General features: G+C 36.8%; 1 protein-coding gene across 2 annotated transcripts in view; it reads left to right on the top strand.

Moving 5' to 3' along the window:
- Positions 1 to 15,137, top strand: part of ERBB4 (erb-b2 receptor tyrosine kinase 4) — a 1,244,626-nt gene that overhangs the window by 875,633 nt on the left and 353,856 nt on the right. For both annotated transcript variants that reach the window (XM_081582978.1, XM_081582977.1), the window contains exon 5: positions 5,520 to 5,585. In XM_081582978.1, coding sequence (XP_081439104.1) covers positions 5,520 to 5,585 — 66 coding nt within the window. The remainder of the gene's footprint in view (positions 1 to 5,519; positions 5,586 to 15,137) is intronic.

The raw sequence follows: 15,137 nt of genomic DNA, 5'->3' as shown, positions 1-15,137 counted from the left end.
TTGTTCAGGCCAGATGGAGTTCTTTTCCTGTCAGCTAGAATGAGCTTGCATTATATAGTTATAATGTGTTTGGATTTAAATAAACAGATGGCAGAGTGACAGGATATTATATGCTGGTGATGTCAGTAGCAGTGCTTCACAAACAGAATTGCTTTAAATAAACTCCACTGGGGCCAGAATCTTGATACTTTTAAGAGTGTGGCTGGGATTGAGCTTAAGTATTATATTAATTCGAAAATAATGCTGTTCACTTGTGGAAGAGTAGACCAGTAGCATGGTCTGAGGTTCAGCCTTTGAAAGGGTATCTGCTGAATCTGTCCCTTAACTGTGGAAACCTTTAACATGTTAGGTCCATACAGTCTCATAAAGAGAGACAAGAACAAACAAAAAAACAAAAATGCCCCAGTTGTAAGAACTTCCACATCCAAAAGGAAATAAGAATTAAATAAAAGGAAGAGTTAAAAACTGTGGGTCAAGGAAAGATGGAAACCTTTGACATAACGTTATTCCACAATTTTTACACTGTAGTTGCTGCTGCTGCTGCTAAGTTGCTTCAGTCGTTTCCGACTCTGTGCGACCCCATAGACAGCAGCCCACCAGGCTCCGCCGTCCCTGGGATTCTCCAGGCAAGAACACTGGAGTGGGTTGCCATTTCCTTCTCCAGTGCATGAAAGGGAAAAGTGAAAGTGAAGTCGCTCAGTCGTGTACGACTCTTAGCGACCCCATGGACTGTAGCCTACCAGGCTTCTCCGTCCATGGGATTTTCCAGGCAAGAGTACTGGAGTGGGGTGCCATTGCCTTCTCCGACACTGTAGTTAGCTATGGTAAAATGAACATCTTGAATAGGCATGTCCAGTTCAGTTCAGTTCCAGTCGCTCAGTTGTGTCCAACTCTTAGCGACCCCATGAACCGTAGCAACAGGCCTCCCTGTCCATCACCAGCTCCCAGAGACTACCCAAACTCATGTCCATTGAGTCGGTGATGCCATCCAACCATCTCATCCTCGGTCATCCCCTTCTCCTCTTGCCCTCAATCTTTCCCAGCATCAGGGGCTGTTCCAATGAATCAGCTCTTCGCATCAGGTGGCCAAAGTATTGGAGTTTCACCATCAACATCAGTCCTTCCAATGAACACCCAGGACTTATCTCCTTTAGGGTGGACTGGTTGGATCTCCTTGCAGTCCAAGGGACTCTCAAGAGTCTTCTCCAACACCACAGTTCAAAAGCATCAATTCTTCTGCACTCAGCTTTCTTTATAGTCCAAATCTCACATCCATACATGACTACTGGAAAAACCATAGCCTTGACTAGACAGAATTTGTTGGCAAAGTAGTGTCTCTGCTTTTTAATATGCTGTCTAGGTTGGTCATGACTTTCCTTCCAAGGAGTGTCTTTTAATATCATCTGAAGTGATTTTGGAGCCCAGAAAAATAAAGTCAGCCACTGTTTCCCCCTCTATTTGCCATGAAGTGATGGGACTGGATGCCATGATCTTAGTTTTCTGAATATTGAGTTTTAAGCCAACTTTTTCACTCTCCTCTTTCACTTTCATCAAGAGGCTCTTTAGTTCTTCTTAACTTTCTGCCGTAAGGGTGATGTCATCTGGATATCTGAGGTTATTGATATTTCTCCCAGCAATCTTGATTCCATCTTGTGCTTCCTCCAGCCCAGTGTTTCTCATGATGTATTCTGCATATAAGTTAAATACATAGGGTGACAATATACAGCCTTGACATACTCCTTTTCCTATTTGGAACCAGTCTGTTGTTCCATATCCAGTTCTAACTGTTGCTTCCAGACCTTCATACAGGTTTCTCAACAGACAGGTCAGATGGTGTGGTATGCCCATCTCTTTCAGAACTTTCCACAGGTTACTGTGATCCACACAGTCAAAGGCTTTGGCATAGTCAATAAAGCAGAAATAGATGTGTTTCTGGAACTCTCTTGCTTTTTCGATGTTCCAGAACATGTTGGCAATTTGATCTTTGGTTCCTCTGCCTTTTCTAAAACCAGCTTGCACATCTGGAAGTTCACAGTTCACATATTGCTGAAGCCTGTCTTGGAGAATTTTGAGTGTTACTTTACTAGGTGTGAGATTGGTTCAATTGTGCCATAGTATGAGCATTCTTTGTCATTGCCTTTCTTTGGGATTGGAATGAAAACTGACCTTTTCCAGTGCTGTGGCCACTCCTGAGTTTTTCAAATTTGCTGGCATATTGAGTGCAGCACTTTCACAGCATCATCTTCTAGGATTTGAAATAGCTCAACTGGAATTCCATCACCTCCACTAGCTTTGTTCGTAGTGATGCTTCCTAAGGCCCACTTGACTTCACATTTCAGGATGTCTGGCTCTAGGTGAGTGATCACACCATCGTGATTATCTGGGTCGTGAAGATCTTTTTTTGTACAGTTCTTCTGTGTATTCTTGCCACCTCTTCTTAATGTCTTCTGCTTCTGTTAGGTCCCCACCATTTTTGTCCTTTATTGAGCCCATATTTGCAAGAAATGTTCCCTTGCTATCTCTAATTTTCTTGAAGAGATCTCTAGTCTTTCCCATTCTGTTGTGTTCCTTTATTTCTTTGCATTGATTGCTAAAAAAAGGCTTTCTTATCTCTCCTTGCTATTCTTTGGAATTCTGCATTCAAATGGGTATATGTTTCCTTTTCTCCTTTACTTTTTGCTTCCCTTCTTTCACAGCTATCTGTAAGGCCTCCTCAGACAACCATTTTGCATTTTGCATTTCTTTTTCTTGGGGATGGTCTTGATTCCTGTCTCCTGTACAATGTCATGAACCTCTGTCCATAGTTTATTGGGCACTCTATCAGATCTAGTCTCTTAAATCTATTTCTCACTTCCACTGTGTAGTCATAAGGGATTTGATTTAGGTCATACCTGAATGGTCTAGTGGTTTTCTCCACTTTCTTCAATTTAAGTCTGAATTTGGCGATAAGGAGTTCATGATCTGAGCTACAGTCAGCTCCAATTCTTGTTTTTGCTGACTTCATAGAGCTTCTGCACCTTTGGCTGCAAAGAATATAATCAATCTGATTTTGGTATTGATCATCTGGTGATGTCCATGTGTAGAGTCTTCTCTTGTGTTGTTGGAAGAGGGTGTTTGCTATGACCAGTGCGTTCTCTTGGCAGAACTCTCTTAGCCTTTGCCCTGCTTCATTCTGTACTCCAAGGCCAAATTTGCCTGTTATGCCAGGTGTTTCTTGACTTCCTACTTTTGCATTCCAGTCCCCTATAATGAAAAGGACATCTTTTTCGGGTGTTAGTTCTAGAAGATCTTGTAGGTCTTCAAAAAACCATTCAGCTTCAGCTTCTTCAGCATTACTGGTTGGGGCATAGTCTTGGATTACCATGATATTGAATGGTTTGCCTTGGAAACAAACAGAGATTGTTCTGTCATTTTAGAGATTGCACCCAATACTGCATTTCGGACTCTTGTTGACTATGATGGCTACTCCATTTCTTCTAAGGGATTCTTGCCCACAGTAGTAGATATAATGGTCATCTGAGTTAAATTCACCCATTCCAGTCCATCTTAATTTGCTGATTTCTAGAATGTTAATGTTCACTCTTGTCATCTCCTGTTTGACCACTTCCAATTTGCCTTGATTCATGGACCTAACATTCCAGGTTCCTATGCAATATTGCTCTTTACAGCATCGATCCTTGCTCCTATCACTAGTCCCATAGGCATGTAGCCATTCACAATTTTTTTTTTCTATTCACAATTTATATTAGAAAATTAACAATAAAGGATAACAGTGTGTTATAGAAAAGCTTTTATCTTTGATAAATTTTCATGTCCACTTTTCCCTAAAGATAAGCCCATTCCATATCCTTGTACTCACAATAGTTTGGAGTGAACCTATGAAATTCAACAGCAAACTTCATGGAAAGTCATTATACATGATTTCTTCTAGCTAATATTCTTTTGTTGTGATTGTAGGGAATTTCTCTGTGGGACAGCTTTTTTCGCTGAGGCCAGTACCCATAGTAGCATCATCATTAAAAGGAAAATGAGGCCACAGGAAATAAAGGTTGATATTTGAGAAAGAAAGTAGTATCAATAAAAGTTTTAGAAGAGGTTATTAGAAAAATAATTGAAATTAAACTTTCCAAAATAAATTAATTCTTTTAAATGCTTGAAATATTTATATAAAGGTATTGGTTTGCAAATTGGCACCTGTAGATAAAGGGCAAGGAGAAATGGAAGAAAGGCAGCCCACACCAGATTTGTAGATGACAAATTTCATAAGCTAGGGGACTTATGTATGAGACCTGTCTTGGGCAGCAGCAAGATGAGTAGATTTCAGCATCCGGCTGTCAGAGTCTTAAAAGTTTGCATCAAGGTCTTAACTAAATTTGGTCACTTACTCAGTCCAGATGGTCTCAACAACACCTTTCTCTCTCAAGACTATGTATGTCCTTGAAACAGCTGCTAGCATGAGAATAGTCAGAGGGACATACATTTCAAGGACAGGGGCAGGTAAGAAGCCTCTGATTGCCCAGGTTCAGCTTACAGGTCAACTCAGACACAACCTCTGAATGTCCTTCTCCACAGGAATATAGCTAATATTGTTTCAGAACTATTAATGGAAAATAACCTTTAAAAATTATGAATCATTGTGACATACACCTGAAACTTATTAATACTGTACATTAATTATACCTCCATAAAAAGTTTTAAAAAGACAAAGTGCCAACTGATGGTTACCTAAGGGGAAGGGGGAGGGATAAATTAGGAATTTGGTATTAAAATATGCACACTACTATATAAAAAACAGATAACAAGCCAGGACTTTCTGTATAGCATAAAAGTGATACTCAATATCTTGTAACAACCTATGATGAAAGAGAACGTAAATATATATACATACATGCATACACACATTCATACACATATTTGTACAACTGAATCTCTTTGCTGTACACCTGAAACTAATACAACATTGTAAATCAGCTATATTTCAATAATTTTTTAAAGATACAAAAGACCTTTGACAAAAAGAGATAATCTAAATTATGTAAACAACCGTTTTTCTGTAGGTTTATCCTCTGTAATATATTTTTGTTTTCATAGGCTCCACCTTCTTTTAAACTATTGATTTAATCCTTAATGTCTGTTGATATTAGTGGGCTGTGAACTTTTGAATTTATATCAAGCAGAATAGATCAGTAGAATAAAAATATTTAGTAGTCGAAGTGAAGCTTATTTCGTGTAAATATTTACTTCTGACTGTCCAGGAGCATTCACAAAGTTATGTATTTCCTTTTCTTGTAAAATGGTGAGCGGATTTTGAATATCAAGAGATTGTATTTCTCTGCTTCATATGTATTTGACATTCAAATTTTGCTACTTAAGTGGGCATTTTATGAGCTATGTTTCAACTCTAGTATGACATAAAAATCCTCATAAAGAAGTAGGAATATTTCCTTTGAAATGTTAGCTCCTAGTCAGAGTGAAAGATTAAAGATTATAATACACACATGCTTTTTCCTGTTCTACAGGTGGACGTTGCCATAAGTCCTGTACTGGCCGATGCTGGGGACCCACAGAAAATCATTGCCAGACTTGTAAGTGTTCAACAGTGAGAAAACATAGGCTTGAAATGGTCAAGTAATTTTAATAATTGAAGCTTTTCACACTTCTGGTTATCAGAAACCTGAAAATGAGCTTTTGCTTCTGTGTAGTAGACTAGTTTCTATGTAAGTAAACTGCCGAATTTCATTGCTTTCAAGTGAAACATATAATCATTTCTCATATTTCTTTGTGGTTTCTAGATTAATGATATAGCACAGGTGTGGTGATATTAACAATGACTTCAGAGTCTGTACATCAGAGGAAGTAGGAAATCCAAATGTATACAAAATGATAATTAACTGAATTTCGGGTTAACTGACTATTTCAGGTTAACTGACTTTTCCCAAATAGTAACCGGACTATCCATTCACTGGAGAAAGAAAAAAGGAAAAGGATACTGTGTACCCACTCTGTTCTTGGCACAGAGATAAAAACTGTATGAATTATAAATATAGATTCACTATTAAACACAATGTATCTTGCCTCTAGTGTATATTATTTTTTGTATTAGTTATTAAAATAAGTATGAGGATGATCATCACTGCTAAGATATTTAAAAACGAAGTATACGGAACATAAAGACAAATATCTAATGTTTTAACATTCTTAAAGTTGTGATGCTTAAATCAGCACTGAACTTTTGCTAATCTTAAGAATAAATGTTTTCTTTAAAAAAGAAACACAAAATGCTCCATATAAATGGTAAAGAATTTTCTTCCTGCTGTAATAACAACAGCTGAAATAATAAATGGAAAAGTGTGTGGAGGCTATTTGAAATGTATTTCTTTTTTTAGCTTAGAAGACACAGAAAAAATTTTATTAAAAATTTGAACATACAAATATTAGATATTGTGAAAATTTCTTATACTGTTGGATGAAAGTGTAGACTTAAATTAGGTTATTTAATAAAAGCAATGTTTTATGGCAACAATGTTTTGGCAAGAATTTTAAGCAGGATTCTAAAGTAATATTGGATTACTGTGTGAAATGTATTCACTGTGATATTGGACAAAATATTTTAATGGCATCACAAATACAGGAGAGCCTCACTCTACATGTCCCAAGCAAAGAATAATTATTTAGCAGAAAATGTTAATAATATCAAAGGTTAAGAAGTCCTATAATAGATGATTAATCCAGGCTGGTCCAATCAGAATCTCTTTCTAGAGAATTTGAACTTGGGTTTGACAGGTGCTGGTTACACCACCTTAGAAACTTAAAGAGAGATTAAACTTGGTTGAGATGTCTGTTTTGGAGCCATGTGTATTAATGAGGAGAAATAACCAGTCCTCAGTGACACCAAAGAATAAATCAGCCATGCAGAGGCAAAGGATAATTGGAGAGAGAAAGATTTTGACCATTTTTGCTTCCTTGTTCTCTGGTCTTCCTGATGTCCAAATGTACTTCTTTCTTTGGGGACCTTAATAAATGCAATATTCTAATACATTTGAATTAGTTTTGTTACTTGCCACCAAGTTGGGGTGGTAGGGAGCCTTGAGTAAGACAGTTATCAAGCCATAGCTCATGTTATCAAATCATCAGCCACACAATCATTTAATTCACCTAATTTTCCAGTGTGGAAATTAAGCTCACTATAATAAGATAAAATTGGCTTAATGGTCACTGTGCCTACTGTACAGAGTGTATAAAATTTAAATTCCACAAACATTTACTTATATCTGATACGCGCAAACTCAAATTTTAGAATAGTATTCATTTGCATGGATTTTTATAGTTTATCAAATATTTCCATTTTAAAATTTATTTTCACAATATTTCTATTATTCAAAGAAGTCAGTTATCATTAACCTCATTCCACAGTTGGGGAAATGTAAACAGAGGAAATATTTAAGAGAGTTGTTAAATTTACACATGTAATACCTGAGATTTTGACCTAAATGTCCTGAACCTAAGAATAATACTGTTTCCTGTATATGGGACAAGGACACTGGATTTATAGTCAGCCAGATGATAAAAATCTCAGTTGTTTCCACTTTCTAGCATGAGAAAGTGATTTAATTTTTCTAAACCTCAGTTACCATATCTATAAAATGGAGATATTAAACTTACCTCAGAGGGTTATGCCTTGGAATCAAATTCAATACAATAATAATGTGGTTGATATGTTTAAATATTTTTGCTATATACTAAGGACCTAGTAAATAATAGGTAATATAATAATAAACTAAAAGAGATACTGTTAGAAAACTTAATCCAACTTAAATCTGAGTGAATACATGTGGGAGCAAAACTGCAGACCACTTCCGCCTTGTGAATGATACTGACATAGATGACTGGAGAATCAATAGCAAAAAGACTGGAGTGAAGAGAAGGCTGCTTGCCGTTATCACTCACTTCTGTTCTCTGTTTCCTCCTTTGAGTCACTTGAGAGATAAATTACATATCCATATTTATAGAGCCCAGCATCCTGAGGCAAAATGTATTTTGGAAGTACTCAAAGATGTACTTATTGTAAGACCTGAAGTTTAGAAATACAATCAGAAATTTTCAGAACAGACCTTATGAGAGATTCTATAGAGATATTAGACATCTAGAGAGCTCATGGCAAAGTAAAATCCATGATGAACTTATTCCAAAAAAATGTAAAATTTTCCTAGCTTCCTTTAGATTGCTGATAGCCCTTCTGTTAGTTAAAATATGTTATTTACCCTTACACCTACCTCAGATATACTTATATCTGAGCCCTGATTAAACTTTTTAAAAATCAGAAAACAGGCGGGGCAAATATTTGAAAATATCCTGCTTTTATTGACTGAGCATACAAAAATGAATTTTAGGATCTTTTAGACATCATCTTTATCATTTACAAATGATTTCTTTCCTTATGACTGAAACAAATTCACTTCAGTGAGGGTTTCTCTGGAGGTATTCAGTTTCATATTTGTCAACTATTTCCTTACTTTTATGAATAATTACTCTTTGAGATTTTGCATATATTAGGGAAGAAAGGTAAAATATTTAAAAGCTTCACACCTTAGCCAAGGACACTGACCTCAAGAATACATATTATTTGCCCCATTATATCAATGCTGACATCCTCCCACAAGATTTTCTCCTAAAACAGCGAATATGCCAGGAATGATCCTCTGTGTCACTAAATGGTAAGAAGTCATAATAAAGACAAGTAATTCAGGTCCTAAGAAAACAAGTCCATGATAATGAATGACTTGTTAGGATGAATGAAGCCAAGAGTGGTGATCAGAGTGAAACATCTCTGAACAGAGATATGGAAAAGCAAAAATGGTGATGGCATCGATGATAAGTTTGAGGGAAGGTCTGTAGGATTCAGAAGTTTTAAAAAGAAGAAATAAGGAAGAGGTTTGAGGTTTTGTTTTTAATAGATTTTGTGAAGTGGGACAAGAGTGTTAATAAATGGACAGCTTAGTATTTATTGTAGGGAAGCAAAATTTGCCACCCTAAAATGTGTCTCTTTGTTATGAGGATTAATTTAGGCTATTTTTAAGGCTTGGAAAACTTGGAAAACTTTGATCTTTTCCCTAACTTCCTAAAATAGTGCAGATAGAGAAGCTATCCCGTGAAGGGAACTGTGCCCACAGACAACTGTAGCATGAACTAGGTGTGTTTGATGAGGAGGCACTTCACAGTCTGTTTGTTAAAATTCCTCTGAATCCCGCTTTCTCTGTGTTCCAAACATTTGCTTTTCTATCTGCATCTCAATTGGCTTCATCCCCTTTGAAGTCCCAAATCACTTTCCCCAACATCCTGCTTTGTCTTTAGCTGAAAACTGTTTTTAAAGTGAGAGTTTTGGCCATTTTGGCGAGACTCAGTTTTATTGGATTTCTTCCATGCATACATGTTATTAACCTTTTATTTAACTTTCTCCTGTTAAGCTACCTCCTGTCAATATAATTTGTAAGCCAGCCAGAAGAATCTAGGAGGATAGAGGAAAATTTTTCTTTCCAGCACTTTGGACAACAGTTCACCATGCATACCTATATTTTTAAATTTTTTGGTCAAATTTAGTAACATGTTGCAACTTCTTTTTTATCCTGCTTTGGTTGTTACAGTTAGCTTTGATTACATGTTGAATAATGCAAATGTGCCATTTTCTTCTACGACATTTGATAACCTTCATACTGTAAACTCTGAAGCCAGCAGCTATTTAAAAATTTTTTTTTTCTAAAATGTTTTAAAAATTAAAATATTTTCTAAACAAATTCCTTAAAAAATTTAGAAAATCTAAAGAATTTTTTAAATATTAAAGCAAGTAAATTGTTCTTGTAGAATCTAGCCAGGTATTCCATGCTATTTTACTCAGGAGTCTGATTTTCTAAAATAACTTAAATTCATTCTTTTAAGATCCTTTTTGATGTGAGAGTATCATGACTCTATAAACCTAACAGAAATATTTCTCACATAGTTGTAAAAGGTCAAAATAGAACTTATGAAGTGTACTGTGGGCCTGCATTTACGTGGAGCCATGACTCAAAAGTTGAAAGTGCTTTTAAGCTCAGTTAAATCATGGCCACATTGCTCACAGCACAGCTTAAGTAAATTGATTCAGTGGATTAATGTACTCATGTCAGGGGAGACAAACTTATCTGCAGTGTGAAATCTGAAGCTTATAGTAGTATTATGTAGTAGGCTTACTGGTAAGAATGACAACTCTCTCTGTTCGTAAGAACTGAGTCCTAAGGTTCGGGCTGGAAGGTTTAGGTGTGAAAGAGACTAAGCTTTAAGAAATAAATAATAATGATTAAAGGAACGAAGTTACCTCTGTCCCTGCAAGATATATGAATCACACTTATCTCATTTAAAATAGATAATGCATGTCCTTTTTTATCTTTAAGCACAGTATCAGGCCAGCTTTCTCCAGCCTCCTATTATCAGCCTGGGTGGTTATTTCATTTTACGTGTTTCTTTTGTCATCTCAGTTAGGAACTGTGCTTGGGAGGATGAGGTGGGCATGGATCAAAATATTATAGTTTGATTCCCCCAACCTTATACATTTTTCATTAAAGCAGTTATAATTGTCTTTAACTGCAGGTTGTATAAGTAAAATTTTCTCAGCTGATTACCACTCAATATATTCTTCAGTTTCTAGTTGCTTTATAAGGGACCCTTCTTGCTTAGAAACTAATTGAAAAATGTAAGTGCACTTGACAATATGTTAAAACATTGTTGCCTCTTAAACCAAAATGTCACAGCAAAAAAAAAAAAAAATGAGGAAATGAGTGTTTCAACTTGTTCATTAAATTGATTAATGATTATACATCCCCAATACTATTTTAAGCAAAGGAAAACTTCTAGGGGAATTCACCTTTTACTTCTACAGTATTCTTCCTAGCTAGGTTATCTCAAAATCTTTTTTTTAAATTAAAATAAAATAGCATTGAAATTAATACAAACAGTATCTTTGTTCCAGTGTAGATAATTATGAATGGAACGTATTATGATATTGGCAAAATAAAAGCTTGTGCCAACCAACAATTTATGTCATTTATTGTTTCTGTACAAACTTTATAGAACATGCTAGGAAAAATTAGAAATTACTTAGCATTTTTCTCATTAATTCATTGTACTTGCACACAAAATTCGGAGAAGGAAATGGCAACCCACTCCAGTACTCTTGCCTGGAAACTCCCATGGACGGAGGAGCCTGGTGGGCTGCAGTCCATGGGGTCGCTAAGGGTCGGACATGACTGAACGACTTCACTTTCACTTTTCAATTTCATGCATTGGAGAAGGAAATGGCAACCTACTCCAGTGTTCTTGCCTGGAGAATCCCAGGAACGGGGGAGCCTGGTGGGCTGCCGTCTATGAGGTCGCACAGAGTCAGACACGACTGAAGCGACTTAGCAGCAGCAGCAGTAGCACACAAAATTACTTTCAGCAGTTGCAATATATTAAAACATTAGTTTAATAATAGGAAGAAAACCTTGGTCTGGCTTATGGATTCTATTCAGTTCTAGGGTGAAATTTAGAACTAGCTAAACTTACTTTTATTCCTTCGAAAATATAGGTGGAACTTCTTTGAAATGAATATTAAAATCTAAGAAAAATATTATATCTGTTTCTTCCTCAAAATTTCAGCAAGGAAATGTAGCAACTTGAAACTAAATTGCATTTTTTTCCATGAAATTTCCAATTTTCCTGTGAATAGCAAAACCAAAATGGAAAATTATGAAAATAATATACTAATTATACTCACATACATGCATACAGTTTGTCTAAAGTGTAATTGTATTTACAATCTTTCTGGAACAAACCCTGTTTAAAAAGAAGGTGTAATGCAGTAAATAAATATCCAATTAGAGCAGAGAAAAGCAAGAAGGAGCTAATGAAGAGAAAAGAAGCGCTGAGCCAGCAGGCTCAATCAATCAGGATAACAGCGAGCCTTTGTTGAAAGCCAACATCTTTAATTAAAACCCTTGTATTTTACTAATAACTTTGCATGTCTGTAAGCCTTCCTATTGATTTCAATTATTTCCCTTTTTTTGGATTAGTAGTTTCTGGAGATATTGTAAAATTAAGGGAAGCACTACTAATATGCTGTTTATTTTGCTGTACATTGATAATATTTGTTGTAATCGGATGATCTTTCTCAAAGATTTAAAGAAAGTGATGTTCATTTTAGTAATCTGAAATGCTCTTTATAATACAATTTAATGTGATTCAGGGAATATCGTTTAAAGCCATGCTAAAAGCTCAAGGGATAAAAAGAAGTATATACAAAATTGTGCCTGTCCTCTGGAAATGCTCTGGGTACAAGACAAAGCCCAGGAGTGTTTGAAAAGATCGAGAATACCCAACCAGGGGCATCAGGAGATGAGAGATTTAGTCCTAGTTCTAAACTAACTGATTTCAAGGAATTCAGTTTTCTCAAGTTCTCTTATTGACCAAATAAAAGTTTGAACAAACATGATTTTTATACATGCTTTTCTGCATAGTTATGATGTTTGCTCTATAGAGTCAGCAAAAACAAGATTGGGAGAGAGCTGACTGAAGCTCAGATCACGAACTCCTTATTGGCAAATTCAGACTGAAATCAAAGAAAGTAGGGAAAACTACTAGACCATTCAGGTAGGACCTAAATCGAATCCCTTATGATTATACAGTGGAAGTGAGAAATAGATTCAAGGGATTAGATCTGATAGACAGAGTGCCTGAAAAACTATGGACGGGGTTCATGACATTGTACACGAAGCAGTGATCAAGACCATCCCCAAGAAAAAGAAATGCAAAAAAGCAAAATGATTGTCTTAGGAGGTCTTACCAATAGCAGAGAAAAGAAGAGAAGCTAAAGGCAAAAGAGAAAAGGAAAGATATACCCATTTGGATGCAGAGTTCCAAAGAATAGCAAGGAGAGATAAGAAAGCCTTCCTCAGAGATCAGTGCAAAGAAATAGCAGAAAACAATAGAATGGGAAAGGCTAGAGATCTCTTCAAGAAAATTAGAGATACTAAGGGAATATTTTATGGAGAGACGGGCACAATAAAGGACAGAAATGATATGGACCTAACAGAAGCAGAAGATATTAAGAAGAGGTGGCAACAATACACAGAAGAACTATACAAGAAAGGTCTTCATGACCCAGATAATCACAATGGTGTGATCACTCACCTAGAGCCAGACATCCTGGAATGTGAAGTCAAGTGGGCTTTAGGATGCATCACTACAAACAAAGCTAATAGAGGTGGTGGAATTCCAGTTGAGCTATTTCAAATCCTAAAAAATGTTATAAAAGTGCTGCATTCAATATGCCAGCAAATTTGGAAAACTCAGCAGTGGCCACAGGACTGGAAAAGGTCAGTTTTCATTCCAATCCCAAAGAAGTTCAATGCTAAAGAATGTTCAAACTACCACACAGTTGCACTCATCTCACATGCTAGCAGTGTAATGCTCAAAATTCTCCAAGCCAGGTTTTAGCAATACGTGAACCATGAACTTCCAGATGTTCAAGCTGGATTTAGAAAAGGCAGAGGAACCAGAGATCAAATTGCCACCATGTTTTGGATCATCGAAAAAGCAAGAGAGTACCAGAAAAACATCTACTTCTGCTTTATTGACTATGCCAAAGCCTTTGACTGTGTAGATCACCACAAACTGTGGAAGATTTGAAAAGAGATGGGAATACCAGACCATGTTACCTGCCTCCTGTGAATTCTGTATACAGATCAAGAAGCAACAGTCAGAACTGGACATGGAACAACAGACTGGTTCCATATAGGAAAAGGAGTATGTCAAGGCTGTATATTATCACCCTGCTTTCTTAACTTATATGCAGAGTATATCAGTGAAATGCCAGGCTGGATGAAGCACAAGCTGGAATCAAGATTGTTAGGACATCAGCAATATCAGTTATGCAGATGTCACCAGCCTTATGGCAGAAGGCGAAGAAGAACTAAAGAGTCTCTTGATGAAAGTGAAAGAGGAGAGTGAAAAGGTTGGCTTAAAACTCAACATGCAGAAAGCTAAGATCGCGGCATCTGGTCCCATCACTTCATGGCAAATAGATTGGGAAACAATGGAAACAATGACAGACTTTAGTTCTTTGGATTCCAAAATCACTGCAGATGATGACTGAGGCCATGGAATTAAAAGACGCTTGCTCCTTGGAAGCAAAGTTATGACCAACCTAGACAGCATATTAAAAAGCGGAGACATTACTTTGCCAACAAAGGTCTGTCTAGTTAAAGCTATGGTTTTGCAGTAGTCATGTATGGATGTGAGAATTGGACTATAAAGAAAGCTGAGTGACGAAGAATTGATACTTTTGAACTGAAATGTTGGAGAAGTCTCTTAGGGTCCCTTTTACTACAAGGAGATCCAACCAGTCAATCCTGGAGAAGTCAGTCTTGAATATTCATTGGAAGGACTGATGCTGAAGGTGAAACTCCAATACTTTGGCCACCTAATGTGAAAAACTGACTCATTTGGAAAGACTCTGATGCTCAGAAAGATTGAAGGCAGGAGGAGAAGGGGATGACAGAGGATGAGACGGTTGGATGGTATCACTGACTTGATGGACATGAGTTTGAGTAAGCTCCAGGAGTTGGTGATGGACAGGGAAGCCTGGCGTGCTGTAACCCTTGGTGTCACAAAGCAGTGGACACAACTGAGCATTGAACTCAGCTGATGATATTTGCATGTGGGCACACACAGTGATTAGCGATAGATATAGATGATACAGATTTATGCTCAGATATTTTGAGGAAATATTTTTTGTTAGTTTTAGCCTATAGACAGTGATTTTGTATACCCAGAATGCTTGAGGCATTCACCTGGGCCACTACTACATGTGATGAGTCCCTACAGGTATTTTCTGGATCTGAATCAACCTTGTGGCTGGACCTGCCCTTGTGGTTCTTATTATAATTGCAAGACATACCTTGGCAGTAACCATCAGGTAACTTTGAAAAAGTGTGGTTTATTATTCGCAGGACAAGGAGGTATGGCAGGCTCAATGGCTACACGGTGAGGTCACAGGTAGAGAGAAAGTGTAGACCTGTAGCCCTGTCTTTGTTGGAGTTACGGGTGAGTACTTAGGACTTTATGTTCAC

The sequence above is a fragment of the Giraffa tippelskirchi genome, chromosome 3 (genome assembly GCF_054371585.1).
Source record: "Giraffa tippelskirchi isolate mGirTip1 chromosome 3, T2T-mGirTip1v1.2.pri, whole genome shotgun sequence".
Classification (NCBI taxonomy): Eukaryota; Metazoa; Chordata; class Mammalia; order Artiodactyla; family Giraffidae; genus Giraffa; species Giraffa tippelskirchi.
The sequence above is the reverse complement of the archived record's forward strand: the minus strand, read 5'-3'. Positions and strand labels throughout refer to the sequence as shown.